This window comes from Pectinophora gossypiella, chromosome 8, assembly GCF_024362695.1.
Source record: "Pectinophora gossypiella chromosome 8, ilPecGoss1.1, whole genome shotgun sequence".
Lineage (NCBI taxonomy): Eukaryota > Metazoa > Arthropoda > Insecta > Lepidoptera > Gelechiidae > Pectinophora > Pectinophora gossypiella.
This window is the reverse complement of record NC_065411.1, coordinates 12,191,763-12,210,910: the sequence shown is the minus strand read 5'-3', so window position 1 is coordinate 12,210,910 and position 19,148 is coordinate 12,191,763. Positions and strand designations below refer to the sequence as shown.

Sequence of the window (19,148 nt, the reverse complement as noted above, 5' to 3'; positions counted from 1 at the left end):
GTGGGCGGAAGATGTATTTATACCCAAAAACAAAGATAACGGATGCATAATAATTATTAAGTATGTCTGTTATCCATTTTTTTTTTATAACTTTCTATATTTTTTTGGGGAATGTTACCTGGGAAATCTCACATTCAAAAGTCTTTCGTAGATAATAATGCATTAAGTTGGATCCTACAGATAGACAAACTTCCTACCTACCTACTTACCCGAGTGTACCTAAGTAGCTTAGGTCGAATAGTGGGTAGGATAGATAGGTAAACCTATCGCTATGTAGGTATTTATATAAATTGATTTCTTATTACCTACTTTACAATCAATTTCACGTCGTTATGAGAACTGAACCACAAAAACCAAACCAACTTTAAACTTTACATAAAAAACAGGTAAGTTACAAACCGACTGCGATGGATTATTAATGAAACGAACATGCCTATTTACGGTGTGTTTTTTTTTAACAGAAAACTGTCAATAAGTATAAATTACATTAAGATAGTATTATTTGCCACCGTTACGTGGTGTTCTTTTTTTATAAAATATTTACGTCCATTACCCTGAAAGAAAAGTTTGACGTCAAATTCAAATTGACATTGACATTTACAGTAAATTTGTCGTAGAATTGTCAAACTTGTCATCGTCAGTAAATTTTGTGGAAATCGTGTAAATAATTCTTTTGGATTGTAAATCCAAGATGAAACAGATTTTTTGTCGTGTTTCATCGCAATCAACAGTTACTGTTTCCATATCACCTAAATCCCGCCGAAGGACCTGCATTCCAGTGAAAATTTGAAAAATATAGTGCCAATGAACTACAAGAAATTAGTTTTCCTTAGTGAAAATTCACACGTGTTAATTAAAAAATTAGCGGAATTTAATGAAATACTAGTCAGTTTTTAATCAGTTTATTGGATGGAACAAATTATGAAATATAGGTAACGTTATGTATGACTATTACGAGTCGGAAGAGCATAAAATGATGAAAGGCACTCTCCGGGATTGGCGCAAGGCCTTGCGTACGCCAGCCACCTACAGGGTGGGAAACACCGTCAGAATACAGCCGCAGTTTGTCCTCTTAGTCAGCTTAATTGGAGGTTTCCTCCTCATATTGTTTTACTACAACTGGTGGACGGCAAGGCAGGCAGAAGTTACACACAGATGGTCGCCCATAATTCGGCCATACAACGCCACATATCCCCTTACACCTGCATTAATATCAGGAGATGTAAGGACATACCGAATAGGTATAGTTGCAGATTTAGATACAAATTCTAAGAGCAAATCAAAGGCTCATACATTTAATAGTTATTTAAAAAGAGGATCTTTAATTTATAATCCAGTGCAGAACACTGTAACAGTGACATGGGATACTCAGCCAGCAACCCTGCTCACTTCTACATATGCACAGAAAGGAAGAGGCATGGAATTGTCCGAATTAATTGTATATGATGGGAGACTGCTGACATTTGATGACCGCTCTGGTGTGGTGAGTATCTTATTTTGTGAAGTTAATAACTTTGTACACAATATTTGTTGGTATCAATTTTTATCTTTAATATAAATACCTCCAGCAACAACTATGTAAGTCAAATATCAACTTAAATATTTTACAGGTGTTTGAAATAATAAATAACAAGGTTGTGCCATGGGTAGTATTATCCGATGGGAATGGAATGATGGAGAAGGGCTTCAAGACGGAGTGGGCTACAGTAAAGGATGAGATACTTTATGTAGGCTCTATGGGCAAAGAGTGGACAACGTCCAGTGGAGAGTTTCAGACGTATGATCCGATGTGGGTGAAAGCAGTCAATATGAATGGGGAGGTTTGTATAACTTTATTTAATCACTTTGTGATCCCTAGTTTGGTTAGAATATTACAGGCTGATCACCTGATTGGCCAAAAAGTAAGATGAGCCGTGCTTCATAAGGCACATTAAGCCATTGGTCTCGGTTACTACTTGCTGATGTAAGTAAGTAGTTGTTACATGAGCCATGTCAGGGGCCTTTGGCGGCTCAATATTACCCTGACACTAGGGTTGATGAGTTTGGTAATTTACCTGACAACCTACACAACACAAGATATTAAATAGGCATAGTAGTAAAAAATGAGTGAGATAGATTAATCCAATAAATAAGTTCTGAAAAAAAGCAAAAAGAATGGAGAAAAAATAAGATGAGGGGAATATAAGAATTTTACAATTATGAAAACAGTCATCTAGAACAATGGATAAGATTTTCATAACACATCTCTTTTACCTGTTCGCCACAGGATGTATCATGAAAGAATTTAGCAAATGTTATACACATACAAGGTTTACTAAAGATATATTATAATATACCTGGATCCAATTTGAATATAGAATAAGATTAAGAAAGATATTATGAATAAAATGCAGTTAGCTTTCTGTTTTAACATAATACTTTTAACAGTCACCTTTTTTTTAATAAAGATAAATGTACTCCACCAACCCGCATTGGAGCAGCATGATGGAGTAGGCTCCATACCCCCTTCGGTTGATTGAGGGGTGGCCTGTGCCCAGCAGTGGGATGTATTAAGGCTGTTTATGTATAGGTTGAGGTGACCACGATCACAGCTACTTTCAACCAACATTTTTTTTTTAATTTCAGGTCCAACACCTTAGTTGGGTGAACCAATATAAGGCAGTGAGAATGGCTATAGGCATCAAATGGCCCGGTTACATGATCCACGAGTCTGGCGTCTGGTCTCCCATGCTGGAGAAGTGGCACTTCCTACCCAGACGGTGCAGTCATGAACCATATAATGAAACCAGAGACGAAGTTATGGGTTGTAACTACCTGATAACTGCTGATGCTAACTTCCACCAAATTCAAGCTTCTGAGGTTTGTATTTGATTTATTGCAGCCAAAAAATTAAACAACATAAGCTCACAACTATATACCAAATGGGGTAGTCAGAGGTACAACTATCACAAGGTGACCTAAGCACCCACAGCTCACCAAGCTTACTGTTAGACAACCATGATATGTGGTGGGTGAGCCGTATCGCCGTCTATAATGTGGAGCCAACTGTGTTAGTGACATGAAAACCTAATTCACATCCATACATAATCTATATCTGCATATATCTTAAACAACAGTACCAAAAAAGTGTCTTTTGGTTGATGGGGATAGACAGAAAGCAATGAATTGGTAAAAGAAACCAGTTTGGGTATGATACAATTAGTTGTTACCACCTGCCTGCGAATTAGTTAGGTTGGACGTCGTTTTTTTGTGGTAAGTTCTCTAAGTCTATCCCTGAAAAGTACTTCTGGTCTTTTATTTTCATCTATCTATTTGCCAATTTTCATCCAAATTGGTAGCAGACAGTTACTTTAAAGTTTCTAATGCTATTTCATTATTTCCACACACTAATTATTATATTTCTCCTGATAATATTAGAAACATTATCGCGAGACGTGGCTTATCTCAAAGCTAATATGATATGAAATATTATTATTTACACATACATTTGACCTTTTAGAAATGATTATCAAATCAGTTCAAAGAAAGTCTAATATCCGAAGTTATTTTTGTCATCTGTACCTATATACAGACATAGACTATACCATGTACTATATCACCATTCATAGCAAAGAAGAATAATAATTTTAGTATCCACCCCAGTCGATAATAAAGGGTATTTCAGTATGTATGGCAGAAACATCTTTCAGGTTTTAATGAGTATCAAGATATACAAATCCGGAACGACATTTAATATTATACTTCACATTAACATTAATTATAGAGGTTCGCTCGTGCGAGATAGCTAAGCAGAAACAGGCAAAAATGATGATGTGGAAGTTATTTTTAACTATTAACACACAAAGAAAACATAAACGCCTGATTAATTTTCATAGCAAATTAATCTAAATAAAGAATTAGTAGGTATTACAAAAATGACAGGAGCTTTAACTATTTCTCTTTTATACAAACAAACACTAGTTAATCTAAACAAAGCGCCGCGGAAAAGGTAATAGGCTAACTTTCAACTAGTCAAATCAATTACTTTTTGCTAAACATCAAAACACGAAATTACTATGGAAATTGTATGAAAAAGCACACTGTGACGTCATAGAAAAGCGTGATAAAATGTCCCACTTATGATTAAATAAAGATTTATTGATTAAAATTCATGAATAAGTTAAATAGTAAAATAAATCGTTTTTCCTCAGTTCTAGATCTGTCTTTATTTAGTAACCTGAATTTCATAACTTGTCTTCAACCAAGGATACTACCCCATTGATTCAGTGTATTTAGTATGCATTATTAGAAAAATCGAAGCCTATACAATCTCTTTTGTAAAAAGGGTAATCCCACTATTCTAGTTTGTATTATTTCCTAATTAAGGAAATGTTTTTATTCGGTTACAGATCACCAAACACCAGCCGAAGCTTGGCTTCTCCTCGTTCAAGTTCATTCCAGGATCGAGAGACGAGGCCATAGTGGCTCTCAAGACCACAGAATTTGAAGGAAAAACTGCCACATACATTACTGCATTTAAAACCGACGGCACAACGCTCATGGTTGACACCATTGTGGAAAACCTCAAATATGAAGGCATAGAGTTCATATGAACGTGATATAAATTCATAAAAATAGCAAATAATATTATGTAAATATGTACAATATACTAGTTTTGTTACAATTCAGCTTTCATTCAAACAATATTTTGGTTTTTTAAACATTTTATTTTCAACATTATCACATTTTTAACCTAAGAATAACATGTTACACATGATCGTTTCTACCGACCCGATCTATTGGCTACTGATAAATGGAAACAAAGTCTAAAAAACTACTAAAATAACTTCTAACGACAAAAGTAAAATAGTAATCAAAGGCTATGATAAAACAGGTATACAAAATAAACTGTGAAGTCTCCCATTGAAGGGAATACAAACACTTCTCATCGAAAATATCGAAACGCCTCGCAAGTTTCTGTTATCAGAAAAATATAAAACACGACTAAATATTAGGAGTAAAAAAAATGACACTGTACAGCCAGTGAGTATATTATTTTTTTAATCCCAATTTTCCAAATTCAAATTTAGAATTTACGTAGTGTTTTGTTGAACAAAATTCAAAGCGTTTCGATTTTTTGATGAGAAGTATATTCAAAATATACACAAAGTAATCCTAAACACGTTACGTTAAGGAACATCGCACCACTTGTATCACGATAGGATAATTTCAAGTAATTTCAAAGTTGGTCCTGTCCAGGCGTTTGTAGGCCTATCAAGGTTATGTTGCCTGTCAAGGCCTGTGCCTATAAGGTCATTTCAAGCCAATAGATCGAGTTATCTCTTCAAACACCGTCCAAGCCATAGCGGCCATCAGAGTACGTCGCAACATCCTTGGCACGGCGCCTTTGAAGTATCCACGGACGCCATAAGTCTGGAATAGAAGAAATAGGGAATTAGTCATATTTAAAATCTGGTCTAAAAATTCGAATAACGCCGTGTGTGATAAGAAAAGCGTAAACGTAACCCGGGGACACATCATGATCACTGCATATTCTTTATTTGAAATTAATTCGACACATACGAACTTTATGTACCGACACTATTATCGAATTACATTAAAAACTACGCAAATAAAAAAATCAGAAGTAACCATTACAAAAACTTCGTGACTTTATCTTATCAACTTCATGTCTGCTTATTATATTTGTTTGAGATTTACACGCTTACAAATTAAAATCTTATGTAACAAACTTAGTACGATACAATTTCCTACAATTTATCTAAGTGAAAGCCAGTACATTAGATCAATTAATTTTATTAACAGTTTAGAATCTTACTGCCATTTAATAGGAGAGAAAAGCGAAAGACTTTGTACTGAGTGATATGAGTCAAAACTTCAGTGCTAATTAAGTGTATCGCTTGGCCTGTGACCTGTGGTAAAAAAGCTTATATCGTGACACTGTCCGACCCTAACAACCACATACTGTTGACATGCTAGGAACGTGCCGTTGATAAGAACAACTGCGCGATAGCCCGTAATTGGCCTCCCAGCGACTAAAATTTATTCGATAAAAATTAGTTACCTACTATCAAACACTTGAAACTGTGTGAATTTATTAAAAACATCACAGAAGGGAAGCTACAAGGAAAGAGAGGAAAGGGAAGACCAAGAAGAGCTCACATGGAACAGATTATAAAGAGAAGGTGAACGTCGTGTCTTAGAAGGAAATGAAAGAATTGGCCTTTGATAGACAAGAGTGAAAGGAGGAGCTCGGTGGCGCAGCGGTAAACGCGCTCGGTCTGCGATTGTTGAAGTTAAGCAACTTTCGCAAAGGCCGGTCATAGGATGGGTGACCACAAAAAAAGTTTTCATCTCGAGCTCCTCCGTGCTTCGGAAGGCACGTTAAGCCGTTGGTCCCGGCTGCATTAGCAGTCGTTAATAACCATCAATCCGCACTGGGCCCGCGTGATGGTTTAAGGCCCGATCTCCCTATCCATCCATAGGGAAGGCCCGTGCCCCAGCAGTGGGGATGTTAATGGGCTGATGATGATGATGATGAGACAAGAATGGAGGATGCTACACTAACAAGAGCGTGGCTCTTAAATTAATTATGATGACCTACTGTCAAATAGGATGTTATATAAACTCGGCTGCCCAAAAGCGAAGCACAGTAAGACTTATACTATATTTTTTGTCCTGTTTCGCCTAGTAACGCTTTAAAAAATAGTCTGACCCTCGTAGCGCTAAGTCGCCTAAAGCCTGCTTTATTTTAAGAAGTTTAAACTTTAAACCTTATACCGTTAGTAAGGCACAAAACACCACATCAAAACAGCATGAGACATGGGTGTTACGTGGTTTTACTACGTTTGATTTTGTTTCCGAGACATAATAAGTAACAAACACAGAGCAAAAAATACATTTTTGCATGTTCGGAAAAAAATCCAAATGTGGCTTACTGTGTTTTCTTCTTGAACTTGTTTTATGAAAGGTAAGATCTTTTAGTTTGTTCTTATGAAATATTTTGTGCAATTTACGCGGTGCGGGGCAAGTATTGTCACTTATCTACATTTTCCTAGACGATGTTCATTTTATGAGGTTTATATGAATTATAATGGTAGGCGGAGCTACTCCATACGATTTAAACGAATTGGTGAACAAACACTATTGCACACATTAACAAGATAATCAAAAAACAACTTGCAGTCACCTAGGATGTGAAGTCAAAATGTGGGTATGATGAACGGTATTCTAACCCATCTCTATCCAGAGATACCTGGATGGATGGATATCCATCATGTTACAAAGGACACAATCTCTGCCTGTTTTTACCACATGTCCGGGTAAAATAGGCAGGTGAATGCGTTCTGTTTTTATTCGTTTCTAATTCATCATAGAAAAAAAAATACCTGGTGTATGTAGACGGCAGCGCTGAAAGTGTTAGGGAACTTGTCTGGATACAGCTGCATTTTGGTCTTCAGCACGTCAGCAGGATTGGTGGCTAAGGAAGCAGCGATCCCAGCTACGACTCCGCAAGAGAAATGGACGATGCTCGACGCGGTCGGGCTCTGCAGCCATTCTGGGTTAGAAGATCGTTTTGTTAGAAGCTAGAAAAGTCTAAGGTACTAATTGGTTTTTGGTATATGGTATGAAGTCAGTCATTTCAATATTTACAATACTCATAAAAGTTGCTTTTTAGTAGGCGCAGACGAGAGAATTCAAAAATTATCTCTCAAGTCTACAGTCGTCTCAATAAAATGGCGGTAGTTTAATAAACTAAAAGTAAAAATAGCACTGATTTACAATAGCGACATCTATCGTTACACGAGGAAAGTAAATGCTATCCACCAATAGATGGCGCTTACTCAAGTCTACAAAAACATCTAGAAACTTCTACAAAAACCAACGATAACACAACTATGCCAATAAAATAACAATGACGTGAATACTCGTATGATTTACGTGAGCAAATATTGTTTTAATTTCACTTGTTATTTCCATCTAGCAACTAAAGATAAAGATGTTTTTGTTGAAGAATTCACATCGCCTGTAAGTTTTCAAAACTTATTGTTCTGGATTTGATAACATTTGGATAGCAACTTACATATTGTTGACCTAAGAATTTGACGCATATATGCCACACCCGTTACAATGACGTCTATGGTTTGCGACAAATAATTATTGATATTTTTTTCTGTAGTGGTCTGCCAGTGGTCCCTCATATGACTCGTGTAACGACTACATAATTATAGTACCGATATTATTGTACCTAAACATCTACTCATTGTTGGTAGAAATACCTTTTTCAGACGTACCAATCTCCTCTCAATATATATAATATATACTATAAAACATAAGCTCACGACTACATCTCAGTTGGGGTAGAGCAGTTCATCTCATGATAAACTAAGATAGATTGCAAGAAAACATATTACAAATAAATATTCATCATCACCTAGCATTATCCCGTTTTTCACAGGGTCCGCGAACCTAACCTGAAGATTTGACAGGTCCGGTTTTTACAGAAGCGACTGCCTGTCTGACCTTCCAACTCACGAAGGGAAAACCAGCCCAATACAGAATAATATAATTAAATATTTATATAAGTAATTATACAAATATTTAAATACCTATTTTTTGTTTTTAATTAGAATCCTACCTTTAGGCACAGCCTGCTTCGTCTGAGTGTAGAACATGAGATAGAGTCCTGAGAAGGGCGCGTCTCTAGCTAGTGTTGGGCCGAGGCCACAAGAGAGGCCTCGCAGCCCCTCCGCGCGGTAGATCGCCTTTAGCGCTCCGCCCAAACTGTTGTACTTGTACACTCCTGACTCGTACCTGGGGAGAGAGAACAAGGAAGATGTTATTTAAACCGGCGTGGAACCTTCGATCATACATTATTGGCGTGGAAGTATCAGTTTATTGCATGTAACGTTGATTCAAATTGATTAGTTAATTTTTCGTGGAATTAAAGGTTGACAGACGGATTTGGTTACAAAAGTTTCAGACTGTTATACTCCGTTTCTTCAATCGTGTGGATTGTGAGAAGGATTACCAACTTCACTAACATAAAGGTTTTGTGGACTCAAACTTTTAAACACAAAACGAATGTTTCCTACACTAGGTAAAAGCAACCCTTAAAAATAAGCCTAATGAGGACAATCTCTGTTAAATTGCCAAAAAAAAAACACTTTATAAAAAGTCGGTTTGGAAATTTTCCTGGTGTTATTATGGTTGATTTATTTAAGTAGGTAATGAAATGAAAATTAGCATTCATTAGGTTCACAGGCGGCCGACGTCGTCGGTCAGTAAAATACATTTAAACCATTGCCCTCGTGCGTAATTGAACAATGCAAATTAAATGTCATAATTATTAACATTTAAATTTCAACTCGGCCACAACGCAGTAGCCTCTGTAACAATGGATGTCGTGTCACTTTTACATTTAAATTACATTCTTTAATTTGAATTGAAAATAGGACCGGAAACCTACTTTTCCTTCATTATAAACTGTTACTCTAATTCAAAACTAATGCGTACCTATCACATTATAAGTCGCTTTATAGATCCTCATACATATATTTCGTCTTCTTCTTTTTCTATCGAGTGGGTTAAGAGGTTGATTGCCAACCCACAGCCCACAGCAACCCGAGTTATTATTGATCTTTAGTACTAACACGTGCAGTTCGTGGCTGACTCTACTAGCAGTCTCTAGTCTCTACCAACTCACTATACGGCAGCTCTATACCTATAGTAACTAGTCTACCTTCAATAAGGATTGACGCGGGGCTCTTGGTTTGACTATTTATGTATATTACATACGTTTAATGTCTTTGAAGAGCTCTGAGGATTTTGACGTCTCATTAATAGGCTAGTTTCCAACTAGTCAACTCAGTTACTTTTTTTAACGACTTCCGTGGTCCAGTGGTTGAGCGTTGGGCTCACGATCCGGAGGTCCTAGGTTCGATTCTCGGTGAGGACATATCACAAAAATTACTTTGTGGTCCCATGTTTAGTTAGGACATTACAGGATGATCACCTGGTGTTGGTACTCCGCCTAACAACCCACACGATAGAAGAAGTTACTTTTTACTAAATGTCAAAACACGAAATTAATATGGAATTTGTATGAAAAAGTAGGTACACTGACGTCATAGAAAATGTCGGAATTATTATTACGTTTTTCTTGATTAAAATTCATAAATAAGTTAAATAGAAAAAATGAAAATGTTTTTCGTTAGTTTTAGATCTGTCTTTATTTAATGACCCGAATTTCATAATTGATCTTGAACTTAGTACAACTTCATAAAACTCACCTAGTCTTGATAACAGTGATGGGGATAAGCGCGACCCCGCTCATGGTCCGAGCTACGACGCCCAGCGTAATGGCTTCCAAGGGACTCAGGTCCTGGTTACGAGTCTTCCCCAGCTTGGCTTTCAGCCAGTGCAGCGATGAGAAGTACAGCCCGACCCCGGGGACGCAGCGCGCGATGGAAGGCACCATCCCGCGCCATAATCCGACGATGTGCTCTTGACGAACTATGCTCGCGAAGATTGTTATCATTCCCGGTTGGATTCGCCCGCTAGAAATAATTAGATGCATTTAGAAAAAGACTTAAGACTTTATGAGACTGTCCTTTGTTTGGTAAGGACTTTGCAGGTTTGATTCACCTGATTGTCCGGAAAAGTAAGGTGATTCCGTGCGCTATTAGCAATAAAAACAAACTCCACCGACCCGCAGTGGAGCAGCGTGGTGGAATAGATACCTTCCGGTTGATTGAGGGGAGGCCTGTGCCCAGCAGTGGGACGTATCTACGCTGTTTATTGTTATGGTATTTAGAAAAAGGACAAACTACCATTGTCTTTAGTAGTAGCTACGTCTCTCATATGGCAGCGTGTACCTATAATGGATAAACAATGTCTAAGTCAAAGATCAAGTGGACGCTTTAAAAGGTACAGAGTCATCTTTTACAAATAAAGAATGAATAGATGGACGCCACCATGCGCTTTTGTAAAGATGACATTGTTTCCCAAATTATGCCAGGAACAAATAATAGATAGATAAAATACTTTATTGAGCACAATGGACACAAAATACAGAGATAAGGACAACATATACAGAAAAGCACAACAGGCGGCCTTATTGCTCATGCAGCAATTTCTTCCAGGCAACCTTTGGGTATAGGAAAATTTTGTACAAGTATAATAATAGCGGGTAATAATACAGTGTTAGGGCACCAAAACAAATAACTGTCAGTTAGGTAGGTACCCACAGTTCCTATAGAAAATGTTACATTGTAGTAAATGAAACTAAAACAGATATAAATAATGCGAAGTAATAACGGATGAAAGTAATGTGACGTCATTCTTGTGTTATAAACAATATTATCAAAACATAATGCAAGTTTACACTTGCATTTACCGCGTCTAAATAATTATACCTAATTCTCTAATCTCTCTACCTAATTCTCTGCGTCTCTACGCAGTTATGTTTTATTATCTGGAAGGTACACTGACGTAGCAACGATGTTTTCAAATACCTATCTATTTGATTCGTGCTCGTGGCGCTGATAAATAGTTAATATCAATAGATATTACATATTTTATTTAATTAACCAATTGATTATATAATTTAAATTAGAGCCCATAAGATTTGGTTCTAAAGGCTGAAAGATTTGTAAAAATTCTGATTGTTATTGAATGTTTTTTTTTTAAATATTAGATCTTTTAATGGAAACATCCTTTCTATGATTTCAGAGACACCTAAGAGATATAAAGACTTGATTCGGTTAAGAAAACATGCACTGGCAGCCAAATCAACATTAATACATAATTGTTTTCTAGACACAAACCAACTATTTTGTAAATAAAGGCTTGTCTCTTATTCTTCCTCTACGTTAAGTTTTGAAAGACTACATAAAATCATGTCACAATGGGGTAGACAGACACCACAGACTGCCGCTAAGGTTACTACGGTGATCATAACACACCTTTTAGCTTCTTCCACTCTCATCGTAAAATTAATTCTATCGAATTATTCGTTTTTTTTCTAATTTTTGGCGATACGGCTCACCGCCTATAACGTTGGCTTAGCAGAAAGCTCGATGAGGTGTGGGTACTTTAGTTCATTTTGCGATAGATGTACAGTCATGAGCAATATCATGTACCCACTTTAGAACCCTGTCGTACTATCATATTTGACATTTATGACACTTACGGTTTAATTTGTCAAAAAAGTTAACGTGACATGGTTTCAAAGTGTATACATATTAATACTCGTGACCGTACCTCTGACTACTCTATTGACATAGTCGTGAGCTTATGTTGAGTAGGAAACAAAGGTAGGTGCTCACTTGACAGTGGCCGCGACGACATGCTGCCCAGGGTTCTGTAGGCGAGTCTTGACGAGGTCCAGCGGCTGGAAGAGGATGGTGCTGAACGTTCCGGAGAACGAGCCCGCCAGGAACGCCTTGAACACCGGGTGGTACTGGAACAATGAGGAACAGGTCAGACATCCATTATTGGGTTGTGTCACGGAATAAGGAACGTATAGAACGGCAACTCTCCGCTGCTCACCAGTGGCTGAGCTAGGTTTCCTTGGTCTTTTAGTCTTCAATCCTATGGGCGAAGCGCGTGTACGATAACGTCAATGTGAGTGTCTGTGTAAAACGAGGTGTTTTGTATGAAGTGTCCAGGGTGTGGTTGTGTCCTAGCTTAGGTTAAAGATAAGTTATCAAATCAGATTACGGCTCACCACCTATCACGTTGGTCTAACAGAAAGCTCGGTGAGGTGTAGGTACTTATATCATCTTATGGTGGATGTACTACCCCAATTGACAACATTTCATTTTTACTAAGGTGCCTTAAATCGAAAACCATTTCGAGATATTTTTATGATTTACACAAAACACATTTTTTCAGATTTTTTAATTCAGTAATAATAGAAATATATTGAAAAATCCACGAAGTCAGAAGAGGAAGGCATAATAAGTTCAGACCTTTACATAAAAATTATAAAAAAAGTAAATGTCATACATAACATGACACTTTGTTTGCGACTTGTTTTAAATACGCATGCAAAGGTACATTACATTATACTGCCTTCATTCTATCAATGGCAGAATCAAATTTTCAAAAAATACTTTTTGTAACTTCTAGTGGAAAAATCTTGAAAAGAAAAAATACGTGTCTTCTATTTAAACAAGTACTTTCGAAATAGCACAAAAAAACCACGGCTTAAAAATTTGAAATGTTGTCAATTGGAATAGTCGTGAGCACGTCGTGAGCTTATATTATATTATTATTATTTATTATTATTTTATTTATAAAGGTACATACAACATTACAGTGTAATCCAATGCGCTGTATGACGAGAAAAAAAGACAATTATGTCTGATTACTAAATAAACCAGATCTAAAAGTAACGAAAAAACATTTTCTATTTAACTTATTTTATAAACGTTATAAGTCCGACTTTATCATGTCGTCACAGTACGTTTTGTCATACTAAAGTCATAGCAATTTCGTGTTTTAACGTTTAGTAAAAAGTAACTGATTTGACTAATTGAAAACTAGCCTATGTGCACGGGTTATAAGGGTGCTGGATGTCTTCTGATAACTTGTGGCCTTGTGGTATGAGGCAACTTGCAGCCGCACTTTGTCTTAAAGATGGATGTGATGAAATCATGAAACACTATCAGCCCATTGCCCATACCAATATGGCGATGCTCAAATACTTGAAGAGAAAGACGTCTTTTAGAAAATTATGTACCCACATCTTATGTTTATTTTTACAGTGTGTTGCTCCCTATGTTAGTACCTAGGTATTCTGTGTATTATCTCAAACTGTTATGAGATGAAAGTGAAAACTCGTGAACATACATACATACATACATAAACTCACGCCCGTAATCCCTAATGGGGTGGAAAACTCGTGAATTGTAGATTAATTATTTTACCGTCCAATACATTAGAAGTCTGTGTTAAGTTGTCACAGTTACGGGTTTATTGTACAATGGATTTTAAGTATGTAGCCAAAATTGTATCTGATAAAACATAATAATCCATCTAATCTCTTTGATATATGCCCAACTGTTTTCGTTTTAAGTAATATGTGTGTGTACAATCAAGAATATTATAATTTACAGAATACTACACAAAAAGAAAAAAATAAACAAAGCAATCTACTAGAAAACTCGTCGCTAAGCAGTTGCCGATATGTCGATACACTTTGACCCGCCTCGTTTAACTAGAGATAAGCTGAAGTTAGTGAGAGAACTTACGTTGGCCACAATATCCATTCTGCACAATGAAATCCTTTCGGAGTTCTACAAGCGTCAGGTAATATCTTTCGGGTACACGCCAAACTTGTAGTATTCGAAATGGTAGAGCCAATGGCAAAACGCGCGTTTCGTTTGAACTAGCTTAAGATACAAGCTCAAATCGTATCCGAATAGTCGGAGTAGTAGATGGGATTCACACGGTACATCAGGGTAATGGTCATTTTTTGCAACAGGTCGCTCGGGTAGTAATGCATGTATGCTGCTGCCCTGATAAATTTTAGAAAACAAAAAGCTTCGCACGTAGAAGCTGGGTTTAGCTTTGAAAGTCTTTCAAAATAACACTCAAACGTATATTAGTTTGGGGACAAGAAAACACTGCTCGCGAATTTAGCCATCAGGAATAAACAAAACAATGAAGTTGAGTAGAATAACACTTTAAACTTTATAGTCGATACAGTGAATCGTGCGCACTGATACAGTTCGGGCGTCGCACTGAGACTGATAAATGGTGCGCAGGAGTGGCAAGTGTTATATAGGAAGCGTTATCAGGGACAGACGAGCGGGTTGCGCGCCGGGGCCACAACCCGCAATGATAATGGATATCTGTGTCTCGCTAGGGGGTAATGAGTGCGATAGGGGCACCACAACGCGACGATAAAGTTCATTAGCGACAAGACAAAGATGTTCTCAAGGATGATGTTGACACGTTTACAATTTATTGTCTCTTCCTACTAGATACAGTGTATTATTATTAATAATATTTGATATTAAGATAGGTAGATGTTTACATATCCAGGAAAATTGCAAAGTACCTATTGAGTGTCTTGTGTGTGTACTTACCTGAATTAGTTTTCTTAATGACTTTGTGCCTAAACATTGTATATTGTGTACATTGTGTATCTTCTAAGCGGAATACCAAGAACCGATAATAATTCTCAAAGACAGATAACAAGGGGATAACATAATTAATAATATTGGGACAACTTATAAAAAGTTATTATTAAACTTTTTAAGTCCATAAGAAAGTTGTAAACATTTTCTTTTTGATATTAAATAGATATATTAACAAGGAAAAAAAATCTGCTAGATAGCAATTAATAATAATGTATATTTAATAACTATAATTAATATACATATTTAAATTTTGTTTAATTCTTGCCAGCATAAAGAATCTATTAAAACATTTTAAATCTTATCTTTTATAATATGAGAGCTTAATAAGTTAACCGGATAAATTATATTAAATAATCGGTAATCACTAAATAACTAATGATGCAATAGTGTAGAATAGTTGTATTATCATTTTGAACTAATTTGGTACAGATGAGGAGAAAAGTTATACATAATCAATATTATTTAAGTCTCTAATAACATATTTTATTTGATGTAATAGGATTACATCAGTTTACAAAAAGATAAATTATTTACGTTATAATAAGTAGAAATGAGAAAAAAAAAAAACAAATAGCTACTGATATTTTTTCACATAGCAACAAAAACAGAAACATTTTAAAAACATTTTAAATATTAATTAAGCAACTTTTACAGTTCATTTACTAATTTGCTATTGATTTATAATGTTACCAAAACTCATTACTTAATACCTTTTTCAAAATTATACATGTAAGTAAAGTACCGAGTTACTGAATGTAATAAATAAATTAAATAGAATACAATCCTACCTGAATGACAGATTCCATTTTGAAATAAAATGTGGAAATTGCACAAAATATGAACTAGGTAGGTATAAAAAATATCAAACTTAGGCACTTGTGCTTATAATGGCACACAATATTAATTCACAACGCTCGGTGTGAGACTGCTTTAATCGAGTCTCGTCAAAAAACATCTGATGTCATATCAAGTATGTTTGCAGGAGATTTTTCTTAGCATGATATCGAAGGAATATTACCCTAGGGTCAGAGTGTAGGTCGTTATCATATAAGACAAACAACTTCGCAGGGGACCAATTACATACCTACTGCCACTTACTTCATTATCTTTAGGGTTCTTCGGTTCAACTGGAACCGTAGTGTCGGTCGCCCATCCATTTGAATAAGCCCCCAACGATTCTGACATACTTTTCGTACATTTAAATCAAAATATTTACACTCTCCTCAGATGACATTGTAATTTCTTAGGCATATTAAAGTTTCACATGTTGCTAAAGCAATTGTAATGCGTAAAAGTAATCGAATATGTATTATTTGATTATTTGTATTATCAGTCACCACGCAACCTCTTTAAAAATAGAAATCCAAAGAAAACTTTGGAAAAATCATATCGCAAGAGGAAAACAATAAGTATGTTTTCTTTGCACTGACAGATAGTTGACATAGTTGACATTGACAGATGAAAAATTATAAATCACCAATTCTACGAATGGAAAGCTTTGATTTTTTCTCATAGAAAACATTTTTTTAATAAGTTTACGTCCAAAAACTGATAAATTAAAAAATTAAATAATTATTTCGAAATAAAAAATACGGAATGGTTCAGATTTTCAGGTCAATAATATCTTAGATGATTTTAGGAATTAAAGGTCTGTGGACTTACTCTGAGTCTGGCCAGGTCAGATATGTTTTCTGAAAGCCGCTTACCTATTTGTTATTTTGTTAACACGCCACGCTATGTAATTAAATGAGTTAAACCGACAAAAAATACATACTTACCGACTTCTCATACGGAATTCTATTTCAGTTTTTCCTCAATAGCCTAGAGGCGAAACCGTTGACTTTGTTTTGGTCCTAGTCTATGCTAAGTAGGTAGTGGTATACCAACAAGGTTATCTTCTGAACCCGAGTTTGATAAGCCATAGGGGGTACGAGTACGGTTAGCACAATAGGTAACAACTAAAAGTACTTAGTGAAGAATAACCACCATCCATGCCTCATCATCATAATCGCCTCACTAGAGTTTGGTACTCACAGAACAGATAGGGGCGATATTTAGGTACTCCGTCTTTTCTTGCTAATGCTTTTCTTGTGCTTTTCGCTTTCCTTATCAACTGACGAGATGTATCTAGTCTGTTGATACGGAAAGCGAAAAGCACAAGAAAAGCATTTTGCTATGCTTCCAGGTTAAATAGTACATTACCTACTTACGTATAGGTACGCGATCCCTTATACCTACTACCTAACGGTGTTAGATAAAGATTGACAGAATAAGTACTAGCCCTTAGTCGCCTTGTACTCCAGTAGGGCTAACATGCGCAAGTTGCGCAACGTGATAAAATTATGATTGTTACGGTCAATTTATCGATTCTGACGATATAATTACCTATATCGTTCTGTCAAAATACGAACAAAATCACGTGGCTTGCATGTTAGGGAAAAAAACATACTTATCGATTTCGACAAAATTTATTGAATCGGTCGATAATTTTATCACGTTTTGTGCATGTTAGCCCTGCATGAATCCGTATCCGGAATGTATTTGCTAACGGTACATCATCAGGCGTTGACAGAGCATGGTCTGTCTCTGTAGGTTATCGTTGCTTACGTAGGTACTTATTATGATTGTAGGTACCTCTACTTACGCATAACATAAATATGGTACGCCATCGTCACAAGAACACGAGCAATAATTATTATCTCGTATTGAAACTGGTGGGTATCCGTGAATTTTGTTTTTGTATGCGTCTTATTTAAAGCGTTTCAGGCGTTGTGTTTGGGCGTAACTGGTGGTATCACAAGTGCAATCTGTATTACTTAATCTTTGACCTCTACCCGTAGAGAGAGAGAGAGAGAGAGAGAGAGAGAGAGAGATAGAGACATTTCGTGTTAGACAGATAATTCGATTCTCAACTCTCATTATTCAGCAGATAATCGGTTGTTCTAACATAAATTAACATTAACATAACACACAGTTGGCGTCTATAATGGTCGCATTTAGAATTGTAGCGTTGACAGCGACACTCCGAACGGCGACTCTCGCTACGGCGAGTCTCTTTACGGCGAGTGGCCTTATTTTCCCAAACGGCGATACGGTTCACCATCTACCTCGTATCACCATCTACTACGGTGGTCTAACAGAAAGCTCTTTTTACGGCATGCTAGATGTGACGAGCTGCGGATTGTCTATTTTTCCTTAGCCCGGCCTACCCCGTACGAGCGAGCGAGACATACAGAGACCCCCATCATCTAGGGGGTGAGGTAAATCATTTTGGTGTGAGGTGGAGTCAAGTGACCTCCTACTATCTACTTATTATTGTTTATTCTATGCCAATAGAGCGGTGACGATTTCTTTATTACAAAGAAACATTCATAAGATCACGCCTACTTCCCATATTGGGGTCGGCAGCGACCACGGAATTCCACTTACCACGATCCCGACACACCACTTTCGCTTCTTCCACTCTCATCAAAGACTTTATGCTTCATCATCTTCATGTTTAGAGTACTCTTGACGTGACCTTTCAAAACATCCTGGATTTGATCGCGGTATGTGCGCCTACGTATTCCCCTTCCGAGCCTACCACTTACACCCGTATCATAAATTTATTTTGCAAGTCTACTTTTATTAGGTAAGTACTTATTCATTTTTTCCCATACTTACTTGACATGACAAACCTACTCGTGACCCAAATTCTGTAATGCATTGAAACAGCTCTTGTTCCATCTTCAATAATGGCTGATCTATTTAAACCGCAGTGTTCCGTGACCAATTATTGCGTTCGGAAACAGTCAAGGTCTTCGTTAATGGCGTATGGGGTAATAAAGGAATAATAGGAACCCACGTCATTATACCGTTGACGGTAGACATTCTGTCTTTGCTCGTAAAGGTTCTCTAAGTTACAATCAAAGTGCAGTCACTGAGCCCAGCGAATTATTCGTAAACAGTGGTGAAATTAGGAACCATTAGTTGACATAGGTAATTATAAAATTTATG

At 36.5% G+C, this 19,148-nt stretch overlaps 2 protein-coding genes across 4 annotated transcripts; one reads left to right on the top strand and one right to left on the bottom strand.

The window, feature by feature from the left end:
* The first annotated feature begins 618 nt into the window (after window positions 1-618).
* Window positions 619-4,663, top strand: LOC126368657 (soluble calcium-activated nucleotidase 1). The gene is made up of 4 exons (XM_050012747.1): window positions 619-1,483; window positions 1,611-1,820; window positions 2,626-2,859; window positions 4,389-4,663. The coding sequence occupies exons 1-4, from the start codon at window positions 941-943 to the stop codon at window positions 4,590-4,592; spliced, it is 1,191 nt and encodes a 396-aa protein (XP_049868704.1). The 5' UTR covers window positions 619-940; the 3' UTR covers window positions 4,593-4,663.
* A 22-nt stretch (window positions 4,664-4,685) lies between these two features.
* LOC126368660 (mitochondrial glycine transporter-like) lies at window positions 4,686-16,569 on the bottom strand. Of its 3 annotated transcripts, none has more exons than XM_050012750.1 (6): window positions 16,251-16,569; window positions 12,330-12,463; window positions 10,293-10,559; window positions 8,639-8,814; window positions 7,389-7,558; window positions 4,686-5,412 (listed from the first exon to the last, which is right to left on the bottom strand). In XM_050012750.1, exons 1-6 carry the CDS (start codon window positions 16,335-16,337, stop codon window positions 5,293-5,295), a joined length of 954 nt encoding a protein of 317 aa, XP_049868707.1. In that variant the 5' UTR covers window positions 16,338-16,569; the 3' UTR covers window positions 4,686-5,292. The 3 variants fall into 3 exon arrangements, with proteins under 3 accessions (XP_049868707.1, XP_049868709.1, XP_049868708.1); XM_050012752.1 differs by lacking the exon at window positions 16,251-16,569 and adding an exon at window positions 15,941-15,973; XM_050012751.1 differs by lacking the exon at window positions 16,251-16,569 and adding an exon at window positions 14,259-14,768.
* Window positions 16,570-19,148: the final 2,579 nt, after the last annotated feature.